General features: G+C 45.2%; 1 protein-coding gene across 3 annotated transcripts in view; it reads left to right on the top strand.

Annotated features, from left to right (window-relative positions):
* MIS18BP1 (MIS18 binding protein 1) overlaps nucleotides 1-27,267 on the top strand; it is a 64,891-nt gene that overhangs the window by 21,794 nt on the left and 15,830 nt on the right. For all 3 annotated transcript variants that reach the window (XM_075926124.1, XM_014572324.3, XM_075926125.1), the window contains exons 7-12: nucleotides 9,302-9,392; nucleotides 11,020-11,168; nucleotides 14,618-14,784; nucleotides 17,680-17,785; nucleotides 22,136-23,045; nucleotides 26,686-26,855. In XM_075926124.1, the coding sequence (XP_075782239.1) occupies nucleotides 9,302-9,392; nucleotides 11,020-11,168; nucleotides 14,618-14,784; nucleotides 17,680-17,785; nucleotides 22,136-23,045; nucleotides 26,686-26,855 (1,593 nt within the window). The remainder of the gene's footprint in view (nucleotides 1-9,301; nucleotides 9,393-11,019; nucleotides 11,169-14,617; nucleotides 14,785-17,679; nucleotides 17,786-22,135; nucleotides 23,046-26,685; nucleotides 26,856-27,267) is intronic.

The raw sequence follows: 27,267 nt of genomic DNA, 5'->3' as shown, positions 1-27,267 counted from the left end.
ACCCCGGGGCAGGGGAGCATTTTAGTTCAAATTGTTGCACTACACAACTCAAATACTGATACCTAACATCCCTAGTACACACACAAGTCTGGGACAATAGGGTAATTTTACTGCATGTCTTAAAAGTCGTCAGATTTCAGGCTTGGGTGAAACAACGTGGAAGTGAACTTGTAAAACATCCTGCTGCCAGCCCCGTCAGTTATGCAAGACAATTATTAGTCAAAGAGAATTGCCAAGATAACAGCCAAGATAAGAAGCAGTATCTGTAATAGAATTCAAGCTCATTTAGGCCTTCGTATGTCAAAACAAATGCACAGTCCTACAGTTTATGGCCAGAAGGGACTGCAAGATTATCTGGCCTGAGCTATGTATTAGGTCAGCAAAACCACCCAGTCTCTGCACATTAAACCCAGCAATACAAATGAGACCAAAGTAAATTAGACCTACTACAAAGTAAATTAGGGAGATTCCCAAATCTGCACCGTCCTTTGTGGGTGATGAATCTGAGGAACTGTCCTGTATTGAAGTGTCATTTGAGGAGGTTTTGGAACAAATAGAAAAACTTAATGTTAACAGATCTCCGGGACCAGATGGCATTCATCCAAAGGTTCTAAAAGAACTCAAATGGGAAATTGCTGAACTATTATCTGTGGTTTGTAACCTTTCCTTTAAATCGGCTTCTGTACCCGATGACTGGAAGGTAGCCAATGTGACACCAATATTTACAAAGGGCTGTAGAGGCGATCCTGGCAATTACAGACCGGTAAGTCTAACTTCAGTACCGGGCAAATTAGTTGAAACAATAGTAAAGAATAAAATTGTGAGGTATGTAGAGGAACATAATTTGTTGGACAAAAGTCAGCATGGTTTCTGTAAAGGGGAATCCTGTCTTACTAATCTATTAGAGTTCTTTGAAGGGGTTAACAAACATGCAGACGGGGGAGCCATTAGATATAGTATACTTAGATTTTCAGAAAGCCTTTGACAAGATCCCTCACCAAAGGCTCTTGTGTAAATTACATTGCCATGGGATAAGAGGGAAGGTCCTTTCATGGATTGAGAACTGGTTAAGACAGGAAACAAAGGGTAGGAATAAATGGTAAATTTTCAGATTGGAGGGGGGTCACTAGTGGTGTATCCCAAGGGTGGGTCCTGGGACCAATCCTGTTCAACTTATTCATAAATGATCTGGAGAAAGGGGCAAGCAGTGAGGTGGTAAAGTTTGCTGATGATATCAAATTGTTTAGGATAGTCAAGACAGACGCAGACTGTGAGGGACTCCAAAAAGATCTCACCAAACTGAGTGATTGGGCAACAAAATGGCAAATGAAATTTAATGTGGATAAGTGTAAAGTAATGCACATCGGGAAAAATAACCCCAACTATACGTACAGAATGATGGGGGCTAATTTGGCTACAACAAATCAGGAAAGAGATCTTGGAGTTATCGTGGACAGTTCTCTGAAAACTTCCACACAGTGTGCAGCGGCGGTCAAAAAGGCAAATAGGATGCTAGGAATTATTAAGAAAGGGAAAGAAAATAAGACCCAGAACATCTTACTGCCCCTGTATAAAACTATGGTACACCCACATCTTGAATACTGTGTACAGAGATGGTCTCCTCACCTCAAAAAAGATATTTTGGCCTTGGAAAGGGTTCAGAAAAGGGCAACTAAAATGATTAGGGGTTTGGAACGGGTCCCATATGAAGAGAGGTTAAAACAACTGGGACTTTTCAGTTTAGAAAAGAGGAGACTGAGGGGGGATATGATAGAGGAATATAAAATCATGAGTGGTGTGGAGAGGGCGAATAAAGAAAAGGTATTTATTAGCTCCCATAACAGAAGAACTAAAGGACACCAAATGAAATTAATGGGTAGCCGGTTTAAAACTAATAAAAGAAAGTTCTTCTTCACACGGCGTGTAGTCAGCCTGTGGAACTCCTTGCCAGAGGCAGCTGTGAAGGCTAGAACTATAACAGAGTTTAAAGAGAAGCTGGATAAATTCATGGAGGTTAGGTCCATAAAAGGCTATTAGCCAGGAGATAGAAATGGTGTCCCTGGCCTCTGTTTGTCAGAGGTTGGAGAAGGATGGCAGGAGACAAATCGCTTGATCATTGTCTTCGGTCCACCCTCTCTGGGGCACCTGGTGCTGGCCACTGTCGGCAGACAGGCTACTGGGCTAGATGGACCTTTGGCCTGACCCAGTATGGCCGTTCTTATGTACAACAAAGAGCGCCAGCAATCAAGGTCCCTGGAATGGCCGGGGAATTATTAAATGGAGAGAAACCCCTATATGGTGTAGAGCAGTGTTTCCCAAATGGTGTTCCGTGGAACCCCGGGGTTCTGCAAAGTGAAAATAAGGGTTCCATGAGAAAATTCCATTACAATCACATTTTATGATTAAAACAATATTTAAGCATTTATATTCAATTTTATTGAAATCAATTTCCATTTGTGTTTGCCATGGTAAGTGTCCCTGTGTAATGCCAGCTTAGCCAGAGAGTGGGGACGATGATGTCACTACTCAGCGCTGTGCACGTGGCCATTCAGTGGAGTACCGTAAATCCCTGTATTCACTCTCAGGGAGTGTGGACCACGTGGGTGACTGAATAAAAATACAGGCAGTCCCTGAGTTACGCGGATCCGACTTATATCGGATCCGCAGTTACAAACGGGGCTTTTCTCGCCCCGGAGGACGGGAGCAGCAGGGCGCTCAGACGCGCCGCGATCCACCGCCCCCGTCCTTCGGGGCGAGAAAAGCTGCTCCCCATCTCCCTGGTCTGCAGGGAGACGGGGAACAAAGCCTTGGAGCATGCCCACAGCGGGACAGCCCGGGAGCGCTTGAGCTGTCCCCCTGCGGGCGTGCTCCGCGGCTTTGCTCCCCGTCTCCCGACCAGCAGACCAGGAAGATGGGGAGCAAAGCCTTGGAGCACGCCCGCAGTGGGACAGCCGCGGCGCGCCTGGGCTGTCCCGCTGCGGGCGTGCTCTAAGGCTTTGCTCCCCGTCTCCCGACCAGCAGACCAGGGAGATGGGAAGCAAAGCCGTGGAGCACGCCCGCAGGGGGACAGCTCAAGCGTGCCTGGGCTGTCCCACTGCGGGCATGCTCCGCAGCTTTGCTCCCCGTCTCCCTGGTCTGACCAGCAGACCAGGGAGATGGGGAGCAAAGCCTCTGAGCATGCCAGCAGTGGGACAGCTGCAGCGTGCCTGGACTGTCCCGCTGCCCACGTGCTCTGCGGCTTTGCTCCGCGTCTCCCAGGTCAGCAGACCAGGGAGACGGAGCAAAGCCGTGGAGGACTTGGATGGTCCCGCCACCCCTGTCTCCCTGGTCTGCTGGGGGGGGGGTGTGCAGCTAGTGCTCCCCCCCACCCCCTCAGCAGACCAGGCTTTTCTTGCCTACCCCTGGGGTAGAGCAGCTGGGGGCTGCCGGATTGGTCCCGCAGCGCCACTCCGGACCAACCTGGCAGCACCCCAGCTGCTCTGCCCCAGGCGTCCCCAAGTCAGCCGCTGCTGAAACTGACCAGCGGCTGACTACAGGAAGCCCGAGGCAGAGTTGCTCTGCCCCAGGCTTCCTGGAATCAGCCGCTGATCAGTTTCAGCAGCATCTGACTTGGGGACGCCTGGGGTTCTTAAGTTGAATCTGTATGTAAGTCAGAACTGGCGTCCAGATTCAGCCGTGGTTGAAACTGATCAGTTTCAGCAGCGGCTGACGCCATTTCCGACTTACATACAGATTCAACTTAAGAACAAACCTACAGTCCCTATCTTGTACGTAACCCGGGGACTGCCTGTATACTAGTGCCACGTCGGACAGAGTCGAAGCTTCAGCTGTCAAACCAGTTGCTTGTATAGGAGTGCACAAGCAGTGCTCTCACAAATACTATACTTCAGTATAGTTGCGTGATTTCTTGTATTTAAAAATTTAACCATGACACATATAAATTCACTATGCTAGATTAATCTACATATCATTATCTTGTTTAGCATTTGTTTATTATTATCCTTATTTATTTGTGGTCTACTTTTTCAGCTCCGTATACAAGACTGTTATTAGGGTTTCCACAAAATTCTTTCAAGTTTAAAAGTGTTCCGTGGCCAAATAAATTTGGGAAATACTGGTGTAGAGAATGTGAAAATCTCCAAAGTTACTGCCAATCGGGTCTCAGGGAAAATTCCTTTCTGATGCCAGATATGGTGCTCGGTTAGATCAGTGGTGGATAATAATTTTCTCAGAGAGGCCGCTTAATGAATTATGGTACATAGTCATGGGCCAGCTCCATCCACCAGAAGAGTGGGTCTGGGGCAGATGGAGCAGGCCTGAGGATAGCCTCTCCCAGAGTTGCCTGGGGCCAGAGGCTTTGAATTAAAAAGACAGCAAAGGGCTCATGACTCAGCCCACTGCTACTGCGTTGCCTGGCAGACAGCTGGGGTTGCTGAGGCTATTTAACGGGCTTGCAGCTCCAGACTGTGCTGGAGTAGCTCCGCAACCAGGAGCTATTGAAAGAGTATCCTGCTGCTTGAGCACTGCCTGGAATTTGGTGGCACAGACAGCAGGATATAAGTAGAAAGCGGCCTGATGCAGTCTGCAGGTGGGATCTGGCCCCCAGGCCCCATCTTTCATAGACTTTATTCATAGATTCATAGACTTTAAGGTCAGAAGGGACCATTATGATCATCTAGTCTGACCCCCTGCACAGTGCAGGCCACAGAATCTCAACCACCCCTCTTAGAATAATCCTCTCACCTATATCAAAGATATTGAAGCCTTCCAATACTTTGAAGGCCCCAACATGCAGAGAGTCCTTCAGCTGTGATCTGTGCCCAATGCTACAGAGGAAGGCGAAAAACCTCCAGGGCCTCTGCCAATCTACCCTGGAGGAAAATTCCTTCCCGACCCCAAATATGGCGATCAGCTAAACCCTGAGCATGTGGGCAAGATTCATCAGCCAGACACCCAGAAAGTTCCCTATAGCAACTCCTATCATCCCTCCACGGGTTAGATCATGACGGTGAGAGCAAGAACCAGTTAGCCAAGCAGCTGAGAGAGAGAATATACTGGCTGTAACTTATTTTGATTCATGAATCTGAGATAATACAGGTATCCATTCTAAATGTTAGTACTAGTTTTAAAACTTAAAATTCATAATAGCCCATGGGTGAAAAGGAAATAACACTTAAGCAGGTTAAGTCTGCTCCTCTGCCCACTCATCAGACTCAGCTCCATTATTTAAATACCTGCATTCTGTCTTGTTCCCCATGGCTCTGGTGTGGGAGGGGAATGTGAGGAGTGTCTGTCTCCTCCTCACTCAGGGTCCATGTTAATGAGGTTTGGGATTTTTTTTTGTTGTTTTTTGGTTTCTCACTTCTGCGTGACCCTCAACTAATTTTTTTTCTGTGGGTCAGTGGCCCCCAACCCAGAAAAGGTTTCCTACCCTAGGTTTATCAGTTTGTTCCAACCTCTTCTAATGACAGTTGAATCTGAGACAGTTCTTCAGATTTGCCACTTAAAAAGAATGGCTCAGGTTTGGGAATCTCCTTAACATCCTCAGACATGAAGACTGAATTCATTGAGTTTCTCCACAATGACCTTATTAACCTTGAGTGCTCCTTTAGCATCTTGATTGTCCAATGGCCTCACTGGTTATTGAGCAGGCTTCCTGCTTCGGATGTACCTTTTGCTATTACTTTTTGGCTAGATGTTCTTCACGTTCCTTTTTGACCTCTCTTATTATATTTTTACATGTCATTTAACAGAGTCTATGCTCCTTTCTATTTTCATCACTGCAATTTAACTTCTACTTTTTAAACTATGCTTTTTTATCTTCATTTTTTATCTGATTTAAGCCACATTGGCTCTTTCTGGGTTCTCGTACTGTGTTTTCTAATTTAGGGTATACATTTAAGTTGGGCATCTTTTGTGGAGTCTTTCAATGCCTTTATTCCAGTTGGTTGAACTGAGATGGGGATCTCTGGCCTCTAGTGCTTCAGTAATGGGTAGCAAGTTTAAAACGAATAAAAGAAAGTTCTTCTTCACACAGCGTGTAGTCAACCTGTGGAACTCCTTGCCAGAGGAGGCTGTGAAGGCTAGGACTATAATAGAGTTTCAAGAGAAGCTAGATAATTTCCTGGAGGTTAGGTCCATAAAAGGCTATTAGCCAGGGGATAAAATGGTGTCCTTGGCCTCTGTTTGTCAGAGGCTGGAGAGAGATGGCAGGAGACAAATCGCTTGATCATTGTCTTCGGTCCACCCTCTCTGGGGCACCTGGTGCTGGCCACTGTCGGTAGACAGGATACTGGGCTAGAAGGACCTTTGGTCTGACCCAGTACGGCCGTTCTTATGTTCTTATGTCATTCTTCCTCTCACCCCATCTGTACACCAAATGATCTATTAGGATGAATTGAGGGAAGTCTGCATTTATTGGCCACTGCATAAAAAGTCACGCACAACTGCAAAAGTGCAATGGTTCTCTTAGGTCATGGATGCAGTGATAACATCTCTAACCTGCAACCCATTTCCAAACACTAAATGCACAGTGCTGCCAGCTGCATGCAGAGTAGGTTTAAATTAAATTGACTTTTACCCATTCCTATGGCAGTATTTTTCAGTATTCAGTTTAGCAGTTTGCTATTCAAGTGAATTAATTAAAAGTAAGCCACTGAAATAATTGAAATTGACTATGTATCTGTTTCTTGGGGAGGAAAATTGACTACTGTTCTTTTTCTATGTAACACATAATGTACTACATCTTATGGGCTGCTGTCAGTGAACCAAATTAAGTATTCAGATGTCATTTTTTCATAGTGTCGTCTTAGGTGGTCTTAATCAAAAAGCAAAAATATTTTTCCAATGTTCTAATTAAAAATGAGGTGTCAGCACTGAAGATCTTGTTATGATCCTCTTGTTGACAATAGTAACATATATCCCTATACTCAAATAGCCTGACTTTTTTAGCAACTAGGGAGCTGCGCCCACTGCTCACTATGCTTGCCAGCCCCTTCTGTCTGGAGGCTTTCGTGGCCAGGGATCCTGATGATGTCATTCTGTGCGTGGCAGGAAGAACTTTTATATATATAGAGAGAGATTCAGAAAATAGGAGCTTATCTGGTTCCTTCTGAGAGAGATTGTACTATTTGCTGCTAACTGGCTTCTTTAAACACTGAGTGAACTGGAGGTCAGCTTGCAGGCTTACCCATAATTTCCAAACGTGGAGTGACAGCCAGCCAGGCATAGGGGATGGAAGAGCAGTTGGGAAATTCTGGGTCTTTGATTCCCAAAGCCCAGAATTTAATGACTTAGGTCTGCAGTCACCACACCTGCAGAGTAGTGAAGAGAATGTTGGTTGCCTTTTAAAATTAGTTTGACTCCTTTTAAAGGTCTGCAAATGCAATCATCTTAAGTTGGAGGAGCCAGCTTCCTTAAAATTGCAACAATTTAATAGATTTAAGTAGTTTTCTTAGACTTTTTAGAACAGTGTTTCCCAATTTATTTGGCCATCGAACCCTTTTCAGAATTTCAAGGAACCCCAAGGTTTGTCAAGAAAAAAAAAAGAGGGGGACCCACCAATGCATGAAAATCACATTCCTTCCAAAGACCTCACCCCTCTCTGTTCCCCTCCTCTCCATCACTTGCTATCCCCAGCCCTTATATACTCTCACTGGGTTGAGACAGGAGGTGCGGGCTCTGGGGCGGGAATGAGGGATTTGGGTGTGGGAAGGCGTGAGAAGTGCAAGCTCTGGGAGGGAATTTGGATGCAGGAGAAGGGGACGCTGGCTCAGGGAGGAGGCTCCAGGCTGGGGAGTGTGGGGCTCAGGTGGAAGGTTGGGGTGCCGAGCAAGTCACAGGCTTGTGGATGTGAGGGTGCAGGAGTTTGGGATGGATATATGAAGGGCTTAGGGCAAGAAGGTTGTGAGTATGATGGGCTCAGGACACAGATTTGCCATGTGTGGATGGTGCAGGAGTGCTGTGACAGAAGACTGAGGATGTGGGAAGGCAGGAGTGTGGGGATGTAAGAGGCTCAGGACGGGGTTCCAGTGTATGATAGGCTCAGATTTGGGGTCAGGTGGTGCAGGAGTGTTATGATGCTGCAGTGAGATGGGGGTTTGGCCCCAATTGGGGGCATGTTGGCCAGGCTTCATTTGACATATTTTATTTAAAAACTCAAAAGGTTTTAACATTGTCTTTATTTATGAGAGGGGCGAGGAACCTGTTTTGAGTCAAGGGTCACTGACCCACAGAAAAGTCAGTTGGGGCCACACAAGTGAGATGCAAAAAAACCCCCCAACAACCCTCCAAAACCCCCCAAGCCTCACTAATGTGGTCCGAACTGTGCTGGTGCAGGCAGGGGACAGGGTGCTGCTGGGTGCTAGGATGGGTAGCAGGGGACTGGGGACAGGGTGGTGCTGGGTGCTGCAGTGGGTGGCAGGGTGCTGGGGTCAGGGACAGGGTGGTGCTAGGTGCTAGGGTGGATGGCATAGTGCTACGGCTAGGGCCAGGGTGCTGCTGGGGTGAGTGGCAGGGTGCTGGGACCAGGGCCAGGGTCCTGGGGTGGGCGGCAGGATGCTGGCACTGGGGACAGGGTGCTTCTGGGTGCTGGGGACAGTGCTGGTGGGGACAGGGTACTCATGGGGGGGGTCTGGGCAGGTGACGGGCAGCTGGGATCAGTACCTGGCAGTCCTGTGATTGCACTTCCCCTCTCCAAACCGTTGGCGTGCGCACTGCCTGAGCAGCAGGGGCTCTTGCACTCCATCAACTTACTTCCGTGATGCTGTCCTGCGTGGGCGGGGGGCGGGGAGGGAGGAGTCCCAGGGCAGAGAGCGCTGCCTGCGCAGTCGGAGCTGTGTAGACCCGGGTCTCCTGACCTCCCCTCCCCTTCCTCCCCCCCGCACGGTGCAGAAAGGCCGCGGAACTAAGTTGCTGGGTGCCACAACCCCAGCTGTTCAGGCAGCGCGCGCCGGCTCCTTTGGGGAGGGGAAGTGCTTCTCTCCCTGCTGTGGGTCACGTGGGGTCACCCCTGTCCGGCACCTCCCTAGTATGCCGGCCAGGAGCAACTGTTCCCCCTGCTCCTGCCTTCCTATGCCTCTGCGTCACCAGGGAGGAACAGAAAACAAGCTAGCCGGCTCCCTCTCTTTCAGAGGGGTGGGGGAATGCTGGCTCTTCGCGGAACCCCAGGGTTCCATGGGAAACACTGTTTTAGAAAATGAAGATGATCCTGTATTGCATTTCTTACTGTGAAAGGGGGAGAAATGCTGGAGAAGGTATTAATATTTTAGGCATTATTAACACTCTCCTTTGTTTCAAACAGGATTTCCATGCAAATTCATCAATAGGTTTAAATGTGGATTTCCAAAACTATGGAAACAATATATTGAGAATTTTCTTGAGGAACTAAAGAGGTAAATTTTAGAAGGCCTTTATTTTTTCAGTGCTAACTTCATAGTGTAGAGTGAATACTTGTTTTTAAGAACTATGCAATACAATTGTGTAGGGATGTTAACTGTCATATTCTTGAATTTTTAGCAGTTACGTGTGCTTATGCTGGGGTGGGGCAAAGGGGGGGCCAATGCTCTCGCTTTTAAACTTTCCCATCTGCTGCCCCTCCCCCATGGCTGCTGATAGAGGCAGCAGCGCAGGGGGCAGGCAGCTCCACAGGAGCGGACGTCTGGGAAGCCATCTCACCACGTATACCGGCTCCCACCTACCCTTCCCCTCCCTCCTGTGCTGCTACCTCAGATACAGAGGCAGGATGGGGGGCGGAGGTGGTGCTCCCACCTGCCCCTCCAGCTGGCGCTCGGGACATGCAGAAAGCCAGCTTAAAAGCTGATTCCCTGCATGTATCAGCTCTTACCTGCTCTTTCCCCTCACCCCCATGCTGCTTCCTTTGATAGTGAGACAGCAGCATGGGGATGGAAGGCAGGCGGCTCCACAGGAGCTGATACGTCCGGAGAGCTGGCTTGAAAGCCGGCTTCCCGCATGTTCTAGTCCCTGCCTGCCTCCCAACTCTCCACGCTGTTGCTGCCTCTCTATCAGAGTAGCAGCACAGGGTGGAGAGTGAAGGTGGCTCTGCAGGATCTGGTGCTCATGGGAAGCTGCTTTTAAGAAGTTTGCTTCCCCTCAAGCCCCAGCTTTTCCCCCCGGATGCTGCAGCCTCTGAGAGGGAGCAGAAGGGGCAGACAGCTCTGTGGGAACAGGCACATGCGGGGAGCTGGCTTAAAAGACACAGAGGCGGCAAGGGGGGTGTGTTCATGCAGTTGTTTGGGCTTATGGGTTAATCCTGTCTTATTGGTTAATTGTTTAAATGACTATACACTAACATCCCTGCAACCGCAGTTTAGTAGCTGTTAGTCTAGGCTATGTTCTAAGCAAATTCTTAGTAGCCAATATATTAGATGTAAAATAGAGGTTAGGAGACTTTGTCTACTGTGCATGGAAGAGTATGAGAGAGAGGGTACATCTACACAGAAGGGCTCAAATCAAATTAAGCTTCGCTACTTCATCTACGTCAATTGCATAGCTTAAGTCAGCTTTTGGCACTGTATACACAGCAGGAAGGCGAAGGAAGAACACTCTTCCTTCAATTTCCCTTACTCCTCATGAAATGAGAGTTACCATGAGTCGGAGTAAGAAGTCCTCCAGCTTGACATTATTTTGAAATAAAGGCTTATAAGTGTAGACACACTCAGAATAAAGTCAGTTGTTCCGACAACGTTGCTGTGTAGACCTAGCCAGAGAGACAAGTGTAGCTACACTGAGTTAGCTGCAGTGGTGCCATCAGGATACTCGTTTTCACTGGCTTGGAGTCTGTTGTAGTTTATTTAGAGTAGGGGTTTGCATCAGTGCAGCTGGATTTATCCAGTAGTGTCAGATTGTGGGGACAAGGGAAGAACAGCATACAAAGCTTTTTAATTTGTGAGTTTACTGTGTTTTGTATAAAATAGTGTTTCACCATGTTCTTCAGCTAAACAATATTAAACACTGACAAATTTTGTTTTCCTATTTTTTTCTTAAACTTCAAAACATTAGCAAAGAACAAGATACTGATGAGGCTGGCAATGAAAAAATCAGTTCTATGGATGCGGTGGAAGTAGAAGAAGAGTTAATGGGAGACTTAAAAAAACAACCCATAACACAAAACACCACTTATGAAGTCGCACTAAATAATGAGAACAGATGTGAGTACTCTTCTTGGTATTTTTGGTCAAAATTGTTAGTACGGATTGAACCTCCGAAATCTGGGACTCTGGTCTGGCAACATCTGTGATCCACTTGTGTAACCACTCAAGAAAGAAATCTTAGAGTCATTGTAGATAGCTCCCTGAAAACATCCACTGAGTGTGCAGCAGCAGTCAAAAAAGCTAACAATGTTGGGAATCATTAAGACAGAAATAGATGACAGAAAATGTTATATTATATCTATTTCAATTCGTGGTACATTCACAGATACTACATGCAAATTAGGGATGTCAGTGTGTAGTTGACTACATGATGATCCGATAAGCCTAGACTTATCGATTAATCCCGTTGACCACATACACTTGTGCCCCCCCCCGCCACTGTATCAAAAGGAACAAAGGGTGGGGAGTGGGAGCCGGTGCCTGTGAGGAGCTGGCTTTTAAGTTGGCTCCTCGCAAGCACTGCATCTCGCAGAGTCAACTGCCACCCCCATGCTGCTGCCTCTGATAGAGAGGCAGCTGCAAGGAGGGGGTGGTGGGGCAAGTGGGAGCTGGCTTTCAAGCCGGCACCCCACACACATCAGCTCCTGTGGAGCCACCTGACCCTTCCGTCAGTGCTGCTGAACCTCTGTCTGCAGAGCTGCCTGACGCTCCCCTTGCTGCATCCCCATGAGCACCAGCTCCGCCTGCCCCCTCCCCCCAGTCAGAAGTAGCAGGGCAGGGGAGGCTGCTCTGTGGGATGCTAGTGCAGCCCCTGTCCGTGGGGAGCTAAGGCCCCCTGTGGACAGGGACTACCTCCACCCCACACTGCTGCCTCTGTATCAGAGGCTGCAGGGTGGCAGGCAGGCACTCTTCTGCACCCCTGGGGGCTATCGAATAGTCATGTAAGCACTAACATTTGGAGATACATAAGTAAAATTTGGGTAATGTATTGAATTGGAAAAGATTCAGAAAAAGGCACCAACAATTATTAAGGGTATAAAAAGAACATCCATAGAAGAAGAGATTAATAAAACCTGCATTTTCAGCATGGAAAAGTGATGAATGATGATGGGGTATAATAGAGGTCTATAAAAGCATGACTACTATGGAGAAAGTAAAGAAGGAAGTGTTACTCCTTCTCAGAACACAAGAGCTAGGGGCCACAAAATGAAATGAATAGGCAGCAGGTTTAAAAAAACACCAAGGGAGACATTTCTTCTACCAATGCATAGTCAACCTGTGGAACTCTTTGAGCATGTTTGCCAGAGGATGTGAAGGTCGAGACTGTAGCATGGTTCAAAAAAGAACTGACAGGTTCATGGAGGAGAGATCCATCAACAGCTATTAGCCAGGATGGGCAGGAATGCCAGTGATCTCCAATCTTTTCAAGCAGGAGATCACTCTCTTTGAATTTAAGTGCAATCCAGGATTTACCTCAAAGCCAAATACCCTTGCCCCGCCTCCTTTGTGCCCCTTCTCCAAGGCCCCGCCTCTGCTCGCTCCATCCTTCCTCCCTCCCCCATCCTTCCTCTCTTTCATCAGGCAGGGGCAGAGGGCTGGGGTGCAGGCTCTGGTCTTGGGTTAAGGAATTTGGAGTGTGAGGGTCTCTGAGCTGAGCCTGGGTCAGGGAGTTGGGGGTTCAGGGTACAGGCTCTGTAAGGGAGTTTGGGTCTGGGGGGGCACAGGGCTAGGGCAGGGCCTTGGGGTGGAGGACGGGTTTATGACTGGGACGGGGGGCAGGATGCAGGCTCTATCTGGACACTGCTTACCACAGGTAGTGCTGTGGGGCTAAGGCAGGCTCACCCTGCCCTGGCCCTGCACCACTCTCAAAAGCAGCCAGCAAACTCCCTCCCTCCCAGGCCCTGTTGTGCCCCCCTCCATTCTGTGGAGATAGGATACAGGGTGGGAGAGGAGGCACCTTGGCGTCAGCGCCCCTCCTCTCCCTTCTCTTCCCTGCCCTGCACAGCAAGTAGAAGCAGGGAACAGCTCCAAGGCAAAGGGCAGGAGGAGCAGCAGTGCGGGGAAGGGCAGCTGAAGTGCCGGCATTTGATAGCCTCTTGGCCAAACCTGTCAGGATCCCCCGTCAGAGGCGCCAAGATGGACCAGTCGATCCCGATAGACTGGTTGGTGACCACTGCCTCTGATTGCAGAAACTGGAAATGGGTGATGGCAAGGATCACTTGGTGACTACCTGTCCTGTTCATTCCCTCTGGCACACCTGACATTGGCCACTGTTAGAAGACAGGATACTGGGCTAGATGGACCTTTGGTCTGACCTGGTCTGGCCCTTCTCTTTTTATCTCTCGATATAAAACAACTTCCTGCTGTGCGCCAGAGTGGTGTCAGCACGTCACTGTGTCCTGCTGCCCCCTCTGCCCTCAGAAACCAGTGGGTCCTACTCCCGGCCATTCCTGCACTTCTGGCCCTCCAGCCCTGCACCAAGGCAGCCCCTCTCCATGGGCAGTAGGGCTCTACCAGCATGTCCGCCCGCAGTACCACTTCAGTACCACTGCCCCCCCGCGAGCGCTTGCCCTGGCCCTGTACATCTGCGTTCAAGGCAGAGCAGGGTGAGCGATCCACCTGTGCCCCAAAATCAGCCAGGATCATGCTGCAGAGCAGGGATGGCAACAGGCTGCCCAGCAGCCATGCCCCACTCAGCGCCACGGCAGCAGGGCTTGCTCTGTGGCCTCCTGCCGAGCGTTGAAACATTGAGCCGCTGCCACGGCCTGGCCCGGCCCGTCTGGGACAGACACCGAGCCTGCCCCCTCTGTGCTGGAGGGAAGGGCTGCTCTGTGCTGGGGGACTCCTGCCTGGGCTCCCCTCCCCAAGCCAGGGACGGAGAGCGAGGTCCCTCCGAGCGAGGGTAATGGAATGGGGCTCCTCATCATAGGCATGGTGGCAAAGGGACACGCAGCATAAGGGGGAGCAGAGAACAGCAACACACAGGAAGTGGGGTACACAGGGCTCTGGGGGAAGCAGGGACACTCAAGACGGGGCTCAGAGAACAGGGCCCCTCTCTGTTGAAGGTGATCGTGGGTTCCCCCTGCTGTTGTGCTGTATTTTATCTCTGTGTAAAAAAACATTTCCTGCCACCCCTCTGCTGAGTGGCCTCCCCCTTCCTTCCTCTCTGGTGCTTGGGTGAGCCAGGACTGCCACACCACAGCCCTGGTCTGGTGGCCAGGGGGAGAGCAGTGGCTGACATAGCCCTGACCCTCCCAGGCAGCCGGAGAGTGGAGGGTGTGGAGACCGGGGCTGGCGCTGCCTCGGCCATCCACCGTGGCTGGGGGAAGAGCTGGGACTGCCTACCCCCAGAGAGTGGTTTTATGTAAATGTGATATTCTGAACTTGTCTGCATTTTGATTTATGCCTCTAATAATACTTAAGATTACTTTTAAAATACAATCATTGTGATGTGTAAAAAATCCAGAACTATCCTGCTTCTAATAGGATTTTGTGTGTGTGTATAGATCTAACACCCAAATGCCATCCTGTGCAAAATGATCCAGATGCAAGTTATAGCCGTAGCGGTCGGCGCATTAAACCACCACTGAATTACTGGTGTGGAGAACGAGAATTTGTTGATAATAAACTAAATGTTACTATGGAAGAGGGTGGAAAAAACTACTTGAGTTTGGTAAGACTTTTCTGCATCTTATTACTTTATCATCATTCTATCATTATTGTATAATAATTTCAAAACTATCAAAGGTGACTTTTGTACACCACGAATTCTTAATTCAGTAGTTTTTTACCTTTATTTAAATTGTGGACTACTTTGCGAGGATCCTTTCTTCAGCATAAGGATGGCTCAGTGGTTAGCATTCTAGCTTGGAACGCAAGAGTTGTGGGTTAAAGTCCCTGATCACAAACTCCTTATATTATCTGGGCAAGTTAATTAGGGCTCTTTCTAGTCTGATGTTCCTTTGCACTTTGTGTTAGCAACCGTCAGCTAATTCTAACACTGGGACAGGGTGGCCAACAAGTTTGGGACGAAGAGCCAAAATAGTTGTGGATAGAGTGCAAAGAACCACGTATTATATATTTATATTTATATATCTATCTATAGTGATATAAAATGTAGTGATAAAAATAACATTGCAGGACATTTTAGACAAAAAAAAATAAAAAAGTCTCTAGTCATTTAAATAATTCATGGCCAGTCCATAGATCTTCAGAGAACTTGACAAGGAAAAGACATCAAATTTAAAAAAAACAAAAACCTTTAAAATACAGTAATAGTCTCACACTAAAAAAAGCATCTCCACCTTGTATTTAAAATTTAACACTACTGCCCTATTAAGTCCTGTGAGCTTTTTAAAATTAAACTGTACTGAGAAGTAAATTAGCACAATTTGAAGTGCCCATTTCACTCCAGCTTGTTGATTTCTGGTATGGTTTCCTCTTTTTTTTTTAACTTATGAAGATTGTGGCTTTTTTATAGTTCTGGAAATTCAGGTCTGTCCCACACTGAAAATATGAGAGGTTCAAAACAATAAGGAAGACACTCAGATCTGGGGTAGCTGGGAGATGCGGGGGGGGGGAGGGGGGAGGAAGGAAGGAAGGAAGGTAAGTGTCTGTGAATTGATATTAGAGGTGGGGAGAGTGGGACGTCTGTGAGCTAATGGTATTAGAGGTGATAACTGGGGAAGCTGGCAACGGGGTTTGTTGGAAGGGAAGGTACCAGGGTTGGTATTAGTGTGGTATGTCCTGTGGTTGTTGGTAAGAATCATCTTGAGGTTAGGTGGTTGTCTATAGGACAATAGAACACCACTTGTCATCACCTACAACCCCCCACTTAAACCTGTCCAACACATTATCAATAAACTACAACCTATACTGGAACAGGATACCATACTCCAAGAGGCTCTGGGAGACAGACCCATAGTCTCCTATAGACAACCACCTAACCTCAAGATGATTCTTACCAACAACCACAGGACATACCACACTAATACCAACCCTGGTACCTTCCCTTGCAACAAACCCCGTTGCCAGCTTTGTCCACATATTCACTCTGCTGATACCATTATTGGACCTAACCAAGTGAGTTATAAGATCAAGAACACATATTCCTGCGCATCCAGAAATATAATCTATGCTATCGTGTGCCGAAAGTGTCCGTCTGCTATGTACATTGGACAAACATCTCAGACACTTCGCCAAAGGATTAATGCCCACAAAACAGATATCAGACAAGATCACAAAGAAAAATCAGTTTCTTGCCATTTTAACCAGAAAGGACACTCTCTCAATGACTTAACCACCTGCATTCTGCTACAAAGACCTTTTACATCTGCACTTGAAAGGGAATCCTCTGAACTGTCATTCATGTTAAAATTCGACACTCTCCGGGAAGGAATGAACAAACACTCAAACTATCTTACCCATTACCAAGATAGCTTCCCCAATTATCACCTCTAATACCATTAGCTCACAGACATCCCACTCTCCCCACCTCTAATATCAATTCACAGACACTTACCTTCTTTCCTCCCCCCCCCCCCCCCCGCATCCCCCTCCTGTTCTGAAATGTGATTTGTCCTTTTCATATGTGTTCATTTTTTTTAATTGTATCCTTTGGTATATATGGTTGTGACTATTTTCTTCCACTATTTGATCTGAGGAAGTGGGTCTGGCCCACGAAAGCTCATCATCTAATAAACCATCTTGTTAGTCTTTAAAGTGCTACATAGTCCTGCATTTTGCTTCAGTGTAAACCAGGGACATGCTGATTCTTTTTTTGCCCTGGAATTTAAATATGTCATCTGTGTTGGCTGCCTTATTCTGCACCCATGAAGACTTTGAGTTTAAGGTGCTTCAGTCCCCCTGCTCTAACCCAATCCTCCTCCTCTTCTTGCAGAGTCAGGCACCCCCCAGCTCCCCTGCTCTAACCCAATGCACCCCGCCTCCTCCAGAGCCAGGCATCTCCAGTCGTTCCCCCCCTCCCCCCAAACTCAATGCCTGGGTCTCACTGAAGCTGCCACCATGTGCTTCTCCTCCCAGGCGCTGGGGCGCGTGCGCAGAGTAGCTGGCTGTGAGCAGTTCAGAACTAGCGGCAAGCGGCTCAGAACTAGCAAGAGCTGCATTTCTTTGAGCAAAGAGCTGTGGGTTGGCCACCCCTGCACTAGGCAAACTTTGATCATGGTTGCATTCAAGTGTCTCTGGGAACCTTAAGAGGACTGGACTTCGCTATAAACAGCTAGCTGGTATCATTGTTTGATGCATTGCTGGTTTACCATTGTGATATGGAGAGCTCCACGAACCTCAGTTTGAGACTTACTTTCTTAGTTGAAGTCATCCTGTAAATTAAAGGAAACCTGACCCACTATTTTGGTCTTGCTGTCTGGTGTCCCATGTGAAATTTGTACAAACGTCACTATTTGCAAAATACAGTGCCATATAGCTTTTTACCAACCCCTCAGCCCGCCATCTCAGAATGCAACACAAAGAATTTATGCTTAAGTACTGGTTTTACTATAGCTGACATGTTTAATTTCTGGCAAATACATTTATTTTCTTATTTTACAAGGTATGTAGTAATGAACGATCCAAAAAGAAAACCATTTCCAGCTTTCCAAATAGCAGAGAGCATACAGCAGAGAAAAGTGAAGGAAAAACTAAAAGCCAATGCAAAGGTAAGAATGGCCATGTTTGCAAGCTACTAAATACATTTTCCTCCTGAAGTAATTGTAAATTGGAAAGATGATCTAGTAAATGTGAGCCTATAGCAAAAACCATTAAAACTTTTTAATACATCTTGATAGCTGGTTGACTTTTGTGATAATTAAAGCAACGTTGTCCCCTAGTTTTATCTCCAAAAGATAGGTGGTGTGAAAGAGAGCGAGAATACAAACGTAACGAAGAGACAGATTGGTTATCTGCTGTAAATAGGAATGGAAACAGGTTGGTTGTTCAAAATTTCTGCTACCAGCCAGTGAATCTGAACACACGAGGCTTGGTGTTGACAGTATATGACAACCGGAAAAAAAAAAGGGGGGGTCACCAATCTGCTTCATTTTCCAAACTGGGTGAAGTGCAGCAAGGTAAGCAGCCTGCACTAGATCATCAACTTTTAGTTTTATGGGTTATTCTGGGCATGGCAACTCTTATTCCCCACAGAGCTGGACCTGACTCCCCACTTTGGGTGGTGTAGGCTGGCACATAGGACTGCTCTGGTTTTGAAGGGACAGAGGTGCAACCACTCCCTGGGTTGAATATGGGGAGGGCTCTCCCCCTCTCTCTCTCCTCCCCCCCCCTCTCCCCCACACACACAGCAGGCCTTTTCCTCCTCATGTATGCTTCATTAAAACCAGACAGAGAAATCATGGTGTCTAGAAACCCACAAAAAACTAAGTTAAGAACAGAAGTTAGTGTCCTTTTTGAAACAACTAGAGCCTCTCGTATAGAATTCTTTATTGCATGAAGGGAGTATTTTATTTTGGCTGGATCTTATCCAAAGTAAAAACTCATGTCGCTGAATGATTTGGATTGAGTAAAACAGTTGCTTTTTCTATTGACTTTGTTCCATATTTATTTAGTGCTTTAGATTCTGTCTGTCAGGTGCTCTGAACTGAAATCCAAGCAGATTTGTTTTCTAGGAAGAGCCCTGTTCCCAGGTAGGCCTGCTGCCCCATTTTTGTGAGCAAGAAGGGCGGTTGCATTTTTAAATGGGACTACTGCCTTAATGGCTCAATTCTGCCTCTGTAATGACTTGAGGACTCCCATTGACTTCAGGGGTCAGAATATGTCCTTATGCAGTTGAGAGGGTAATATCTTGCCCTGATACAAAAACTTGGAGGGAGATGTAATGAGTGCAGCATGTTCTCAGTGACCTAGAACAGCTTACATGGTTGCTGACATTTTGGGAGTTTGACTCCTTCTTGCCATACTTGCAAGAGTAGTTTCACTTGTGTAAATAAGGTGAATTTGCTTTCAGGATCGTGACCTCATTGTGGCATGCAGGGATTAGGGCTGTAAAAAAATCCTTTAAAAATGTAACATTGTAACTATTAAAACTCCTAGTGGTTACACACACTGCTGGCCCTGCATTATAAAGCTTATGTATAATCTTTAAACTGCAGAGCCCACAGCGCAGTCAGCTGTGCAGGAATGGGGCTGACAGCCAGGAGCTGGCTGCGCTGTGCGTTGTGCAATATAACCGTTATACTGCAGAGCCCGCAGTGCGGAGACACCGCTAGCTCCTGGGGAGCAGATGTGTAACTGTAATGGAAACCAATAAATCATAAACCACTAGGACTGGAACAGACCTCAAGAGGCCGTCAAGTCCAGTCCCCTGCCCTCACGGCAGGACCAAGCACTGTCTAGATCAGCGGTTCCCAACCTTTTCCAGATGGGGACCCATTTTGACAATTCAGGAAGAGCTGGTGACCCAAGGCAGTTCAAAAACGGGGGGAGGAGGGAGGGCAGAGTCACCTGGGAAGACATTTGGCAACCCTTTTGAAATGTAATGGTGACCGATATTTGGGTCCCGACCCATAGGTTGGGAAACCCTGATCTAGATCATCCCTGATAGAAGTCTGTCTAACCTGTTCTTAAATATCTCCAGTGATGGAGATTCCACAACCTCCCTGGGCAATTTATTCCAGTGTTTAACCACCCTGACAGGTAGGAAGTTTTTCCTAATGTCCAACCTAAACCTCCCTTGCTGCAATTTAAACCCATTGCTTCTTGTCCTGTCCTCAGAGGCCAAGGAGAACAATTTCTCTTCCTCCTCCTTGTAACTCCCTTTTAGATGCTTGAAAACCACTATCATGTCCCCCTCAGTCTTCTCTTTTGTAAACTAAACAAGCCCAATTCTTTCAGTCTTTCCTCATAGCTCATGCTTTCTACACCTTTAATCATTCTTATTGCTCTTCTCTGGACCTTCTCCAATTTCTCCACATCTTTCTTGAAATGTGGTGCCCAGTACTGAACACAATACTTCAACTGAGGCCTAATAAGCGCAGAGTAGAGCAGAACAATTACTTCTCATGTCTTGCTTACAACAGTCCTGTTAATGCATCCCAAAATCATGTTTGCATTTTTTTGCAACAGTCTCATACTGTTGACTCATACTTAGCTTGTGGTGCACTATGACCCTTAGATCTTTTTGCAGTACTCCTTCCTAGACAATTGTTTCGCATTCTGTATGTTTGAAGCTGATTGATCCTTCTTAAGTTGAGTACTTTGCATTTGTCCTTATTAAACTTCATCCTGTTTACCTCAGACCATTTCTCTAGTTTGTCCAGATCATTTTGAATTATGACCCTGTGCTCCAAAGCACTTGCAGCCCCTTGCAGTTTGGTATCATCTGCAAACTTAAAAAGCATACTGTCTATGCCATCATGTAAATTGTTGATGAAGATATTGAACAGAACCAGTTCCAAAACAGACCTTTGCGGAGCCCCACTTGTTATGACCTTCCACTATGACTGTGAACAGTTACCCTTTCTCAGCCAGTAGTTACTATCCAGCCAGTTATGCACCTACCTCATAGTTGCCCCATCTTGGTTGTATTTCCCTAGTTTACTGATAAGAAGGTTATGTGAGACCATATAAAATGCTTTACTAAAGTCTATGTATTTCATGTCCATCGCTTCTTGCCTATCCACAAAACTCGTTATCCTATCAAAGAAAGCTACCAGTTTGGTTTGACGTGATTTGTTCTTTACAAAACCATGCTGGCTGTTACCTATCACCTTATTATCTTCCAGATGTTTGCAGATAAATTCTTTAACTACTTTGTTCCATTATCTTCCCTGGCACAGAAGTTAAACTGACTGTCTTTTCCTTTCTGATCTTGCCCCTGCATAATTGTGTTATTTGCTTAGATTCATCCTTTGTAATTTGACCTAGTTTCTACTTTTTATATGACTCCTTTTTGATTGTTAGAACATGTAAGATCTGGTCAAACCCAAGTGGTCTCATACCATACTTCCTATCTTTCCTACGCTGTGGTATAGTTTGCGTTTGGGTCCTTAATAATGTCGATTTGAAAAACTGCCAAATCTCTTCAGTTATTTTTCCTCTTAATCTTGCTTCTCATGGGATATTACCTACCAGCTCTCTGAGTTAATGAAAATCTGCCTTCCTGAAATTATCTCTGCTTTCCTGTTCTCCCTTAGGGGAGGTGATGTTTATCAGTTGATAAGATCATGTTTATTGGTTAACCGTTTTGGTTACACTTTTGTATCCCTGGTAGGAATAGGATAGAACAGACTTAGGCTGTGTCCAGACTCAAGGGTTTTTTCGAAAAAAGTAGCCTTTTTTCGAAAAAACTTCACTTGCGTCTAGACTACAGCCGTGTTCTTTCTAAATTAAATTGAAAGAACGCGGCTTTTCTTTCGACAGCGGTAAACCTAATTTCACGAGGAAGAACGCCTTTTTTCGAAAGTGCTCTTTCGAAAAAAGGCGTTCTTGAAAGCAAACAGGGCTTTTTAGAAAGAGAGCATCCAGACTCCCTCGGTGCTTTCTTTCGAAAAAGCGGCTTGCTTTTTCGAAAATACTGCTTGCAGTCTAGACACTCTTTTTCAAAAGTATCTTTCGAAAAAGCCTCTTTCGAAAGAGGCTTGCAGTCTAGACATAGCCTTAGAGTTAACGCTGTTAACTGGCACCAATTCCCACTAGTTTTACATTATTATTTCTGTATGTTTGGGAGGAAAGCTGGCTTAAGGCAGCTACTTCCTTCCCTAGCATGAAGAGATGGACACCCTCCTAATCTGTGGAACCCTAATCTCCAGATAGTCTGATCCAGAGGTTTCTGTGGAGTCAGGATTTGCACACTGGGAGTTACTGCTTGCCTCTGTCCTGTGTTTTATTTTCTGCCAGTGTAAGTGGAAGAGAGCATCCAGTTTTAACAATTGTACAAAAGGGTACAATGCGGCTGCAGTAGGGGCCATAAGGTATTATTTAACAGTGTGCAATGCTGCATCTCAGTAAAAACCTTGGTTTATGTAAAAACAAACTTTATATCATTTTTCTTTTAGGAAAAATCTATGTGAAGAGAGCAAATTCCAAAAGAGAAATTGGGCCCAGTGACAAAAGAGACTCTAGGCGTTTTGTTTCAGATCCTGATGAAAGTGACTATGAAGCTGAACTTAATAATGATAAAAGGGCTGTTGTTACATTGACACCCTTGAAGCATAAAAAGGTGTGTGAGAATAAGCTAAAATATAATAGCTGGACTACAGAAAAAAGTGCAGCACAAAGTATTTCAAAATATGGAAATGAGACCAGAAATTACAAAACAAACTCTGGCAGAGAACTAAAGACTTGCCAGTATTCTCTACGGTCACAGAAACATTTTTGTCAAGACACACTGTCTACGGAAGACTCCTCAAGCAAGGACGAGGAAGATTCCAATGAAGATATCCCTCTGTCAGTCAAAAGGAAAACAAAACCCTCTTTGGAAAGAGAGATTTATAAATCTTCCTCTGATGCTAGGAGTTCACAGAATGAGACAAAGAAGAAATCCTTTGAGCAAAGGAAAACAGAAGATTCTGCAGCCACGTTCTCTCACGATAGACAATTGAAAATAGATTTGTCTGGCCAGAAGAACCAATCGGAAAAGGAACCTCAAGGAAAGGCACCTGCTGGTGGGCCCAGCAGTGCCCCTTTGACTGACCGGAGAGTAAGCACAAGGAAAGCGAATATCAACCCTCCGAAGTATGTGTTTGAGTCAGACAGCGAGGAAGAGCAGGCTGATAGAGAATTTCAAAGAAAAGAAAAGAAATCAAAAGTATCTGTCAAAATACATGATCACAAGATTATCAACAGTGCAAAGTCTTCAGCAGTGAAGTCAAAGGAATCTGACAGGAGAGAGATGAAGAATTTCTTTGAGCCTTTCCCAGGTGCAACTGAAGACTGGACTGAAAAGGAGCTACAGAAACTACAGAGGCAAGCATTTATGCTTGGTAACCAAAAAAAACCCAAAGCACTTTACCAGGACTTTTAAGGAATTAATTAGTCTTGGGCATTTAGATTAGGTTAGCATTACTTGGGTTATTTTTCAGTCAAGGTGGAGTAAAGGAGTGCGTGTTTACTATGTGCTCAGACTATTCTGTTTGTTCTTGTTTCATTTTCATCCGTTCTCTTTTTTTTAATTTGGAACTTTGGAACTTTTTTTTTCCAGACTCCCCCCCCCCCCCCCCCAAAAAAAAAGGCCATGAGTTTTGCTTATTTTTCCAGCCAATAAAACGCTGTAAACCTAAAAATAAACATAGAAATGAAAAACTTAAAAAACAATGAATAGTCTAGTAGCACCTTAAAGACTAACAAAACATGTAGATGGTATCATGAGCTTTCGTGGGCAAACCCACTTCTTCAGATGACTGGAGTATTAAAAGTCCAGATCCAAGAATAAATAAGGAAAAGGATTGCAGAAGAAAAAAGGAGGGGAAAGGGGGGAAAAAAGAGAGATGGTTCAAATAGTTATAAGAGACTAAGAACAATTAGTACATCCATTGGTTGGTTGGTTAAGGCATTAGGATGTGGAAGGTAGTGTGAGAGCCAGCTGATGTCTCTGTTCATTCCATTTACAATTAAACTTGTAAAATGAAAGGTTAAAATTAAACTTTTAAATGAAGAGTTGGAACTTAACTTCATTTAAAAGTTTAATTCTTATAAGAATGAATGAACAGAGACATCAGCTGGCTCACACACTACCTTCCACATCCTAATGACTTAACCAACCAACCAAACAATGGTGGTGCTAATTGTTCTTATCAGACTCTTGTAACTTGAACAATCTATTCACTAGAACGAGAAGTCCTGTGGCACTATAGACTAACAGTTCTATTGGAGCATAAGCTTTAGTGGGCAAAGACCCACTTCGTCAGATGCATGTAGTGGAAATTCCAGAGGCAGGTATCAATATACAGGCATAAGAAAAGAGTTCCAATCAAGAATAAGGCTAGAGATAACGAGGTCAATTCAGTCAAGGAGGATGAGGCCCACTTCTAGCAGCTGATGTGGAGATGTGAACACCAAGAGAGGAGAAACTGCTTTTGTAGTTAGCTAGCCATTCACAGTCTGAATCTATTCACTGTCTTTTTTCTCCTTTTCTTCTTCTCCTCCTTCCCCCCTCTTCCCTTATTTATTCTTGGATCTGGACTTTTAATACTCCAGTCCTCAGAAGAAGTGGGTTTTGCCTACAAAAGCTCATGATACCATGTACATATTTTGAATAGTAATAGAGATGTAGCCATGTTAGTCTGCTCTAGCTGAAACAAAAGACAGGACTGTGCAGCACTTTAAAGACTAACAAGATGGTTTATTAGGTGATGAGCTTTCGTGGATCAGATGAAATTGTGGAAGAAAATTGGCATGACCATATATACCAAAGGGATACAATCAGAAAGTGAACACATATAAAAAGGACAAATCAGATTTCAGAACAGAGGAGCGATGGGGGGAGAGGTTAATGTCTGTGAGCTAATGATATTAGAGGTGATAATTGGGGAAGCTATCTTTGTAATGGGTAAGATAGGATGCAGGTAGTCAAGTCGTTGAGACAATACCCTTTCTGGTTGAAATGGCAAGAATTGGTTGAAATGACCTTACCAATTCAGATATAAGATCAAGAACACATATTCCTGCTCATCCAGAAATATAATTTATGCCATCATGTGCCGACAGTGTCCGTCTGCTATGTATATTGGACAAACATCTCAGACACTTCACCAAAGAATCAATACCCACAAAACAGATATCAAAGAATCAATACCCACAAAACAGTTTCACAAAGAAAAAACAGTTTCTTGCCATTTCAGCCAGAAAAGGCATTGTCTCAATGGCTTGACTACCTGCATCCTGCTTCAAAGACATTTTAACACAAGACTTCAAAGCGAAACCTCTGAACTGTCATTCATGCTTAAATTTGACACTTTACGACTGGGCCTCAACAAAGATGCTAATTATCTTACCCATTACAAAGATAGCTTCCCCAATTATCACCCCTAATATAATTAGCTCACAGACATTAACCTCCCCCCCCTCATCCTCCCTCTGTTCTGAAATTTGATTTGTCCTTTTTATGTGTGTTCACGTTTTTTGATTGTATCCCTTTGGTATACATGGTTATGCCAATTTTCTTTCACAATGTAATCTGAGGAAGTGAGTCTGGCCCACGAAAGCTCATCACCTAATAAACCATCTTGCTAGTCTTTAAAGTGCTGCATAGTCCTGTCTTTTGTTTCATGTACATATTTTGTTAGTCTTTAAGGTACTACTAGACTATTCGTTGTTTTTTAAGCTTTTCCAGTTACAGACTAACTCAGCTATCCCTTTGAAGCTGCAGAAATGAAAGACACAGACAATGTAGGTTTTGGTAAAATATGTTTAAATTTTAATTAAAAGTTTAAAGATGAGTCTTCTGTTCAAACATTTTATAATATTGTGCCAGTACAGGAAATCTAGAAATTTAAAATGACTTGGAAACAATAAGAACTCAAGGCTATGTCTACACGGCAGCTTTATTTCAAAATAACTGGTGTTATTCTGAAATAATATAGTCCACATCTACACAGCAAGCAGTTATTTCGACATAATGTCGAAATAATGTCGAGCTGGAGGACTTCTTACTCTGACTCCTGTAACCTTTGTTTTATGAGGAAGAGTGCTCTTTCTCAGACTTCCTGCTATGTAGACAGCACTAAAAACTGAAATAAGCTATGCAATTGATGTAGCTCAAGTTGTGCAGCTTATTTTGGCTTTAGCCCTGTTGTAAAGACATGCCCTTAGGGTTTTTGTGTTAATTAAGATATGCAAAAGGTAAACTATATATGTTGTACAAAAAACCCTACAGAAATTAGTTTTTTTTAAAATTTTCAATTGAAGGTGCTGATCTTTCAAGTGAAAGATTATTCACATGAGGAAATTTAGAGAGAGTAGGACTCTTAAGTGGAAGGAGCAGGTGAATAAGAGGTGACATGATAGAAGCAATCAAACTAATGAATGAGATAAAGATAGTTAGGAACTACCACTTACTCTCTCCAAATACAATAGAAAGGGATGTTAAAAATAACACTTACAATTTACGTAGAAATTAAGTGGTGGCAAAGACCACCACAAAGCATTAATGAGGCCAAGAGATGAGCATGATTTGACCCATCTGTGAATAATAAGAATGACTATAGTACTTTAGGATTAAAAAAAACAACCAACCCAAACCTTGAACATGTTTCAGGGTTAAAAAACCCAAATCCTCTGCCTGAGATTAGGAAGAAACTGCACCCATGTGCAGATCCTCATATGATCGTTTATGAAGATTTTACACCTATCAAAATTTCTGGAACTGCCTGCTGTTGGAGGCAAAGTTCTAGATTAGGACCACCTAATCTGGTTTTAGCAGTTACTCCTTTTCTTAGGTTTCTAAAAATGAAATCAAGTTTTAAAAAGAATCTACATTCCTAACAATGTAAAAGTTAGATTCAGTTTGTCTTATGACTAGGTTAGAGAATTGACTTTTGAATAAACGTTGTAGCCCAACCCATTTCTTCTGGCTGTAGATTTATTACATTTTCTGCTCTCTTTTCAGGGCTGTTGCATCTTTTCCAAAACACAAGAATGGCTTTTGGGTAGATGTAGCAATGGCTTTGGGTACTCGATCTGCAGAAGAATGCCAGCAGAAATATATGGAAGACCATCAGACAAAAGGTTCCAAGAAGGCTGCCACAAAGACTGCGCTGGATAAAAAAGCACCGAAAGGTACAGGCAGTCCCCGGGTTACGTACAAGATAGGGACTGTAGGTTTGTTCTTAAGTTGAATCTGTATGTAAGTCGGAACTGGCGTCAGCTGCTGCTGACACTGATCAGTTTCAACCGCGGCTGAGTCTGGATGCCAGTTCTGACTTATACAGATTCAACTTAAGAACCCCAGGCCTCCCCAAGTCAGCTGCTGCTGAAACTGATCAGCGGCTGATTCCAGGAAGCCTGGGGCAGAGCAGCTCTGCCTCGGGCTTCCTGTAGTCAGCCGCTGGTCAGTTTCAGCTGCGGCTGACTTGGGGACGCCTGGGGCAGAGCAGCTGGGGTGCTGCTGGGTTGCTCCAGTAGTGTGGCTCCTCGGCGCGGAAACTGACCAGCAGCGGCTGAATCAGGACGCCTGGGGCAGAGCTGCTGG

The sequence above is a fragment of the Pelodiscus sinensis genome, chromosome 4 (assembly GCF_049634645.1).
Source record: "Pelodiscus sinensis isolate JC-2024 chromosome 4, ASM4963464v1, whole genome shotgun sequence".
Lineage (NCBI taxonomy): Eukaryota > Metazoa > Chordata > Testudines > Trionychidae > Pelodiscus > Pelodiscus sinensis.
The sequence above is the reverse complement of the archived record's forward strand: the minus strand, read 5'-3'. Positions and strand labels throughout refer to the sequence as shown.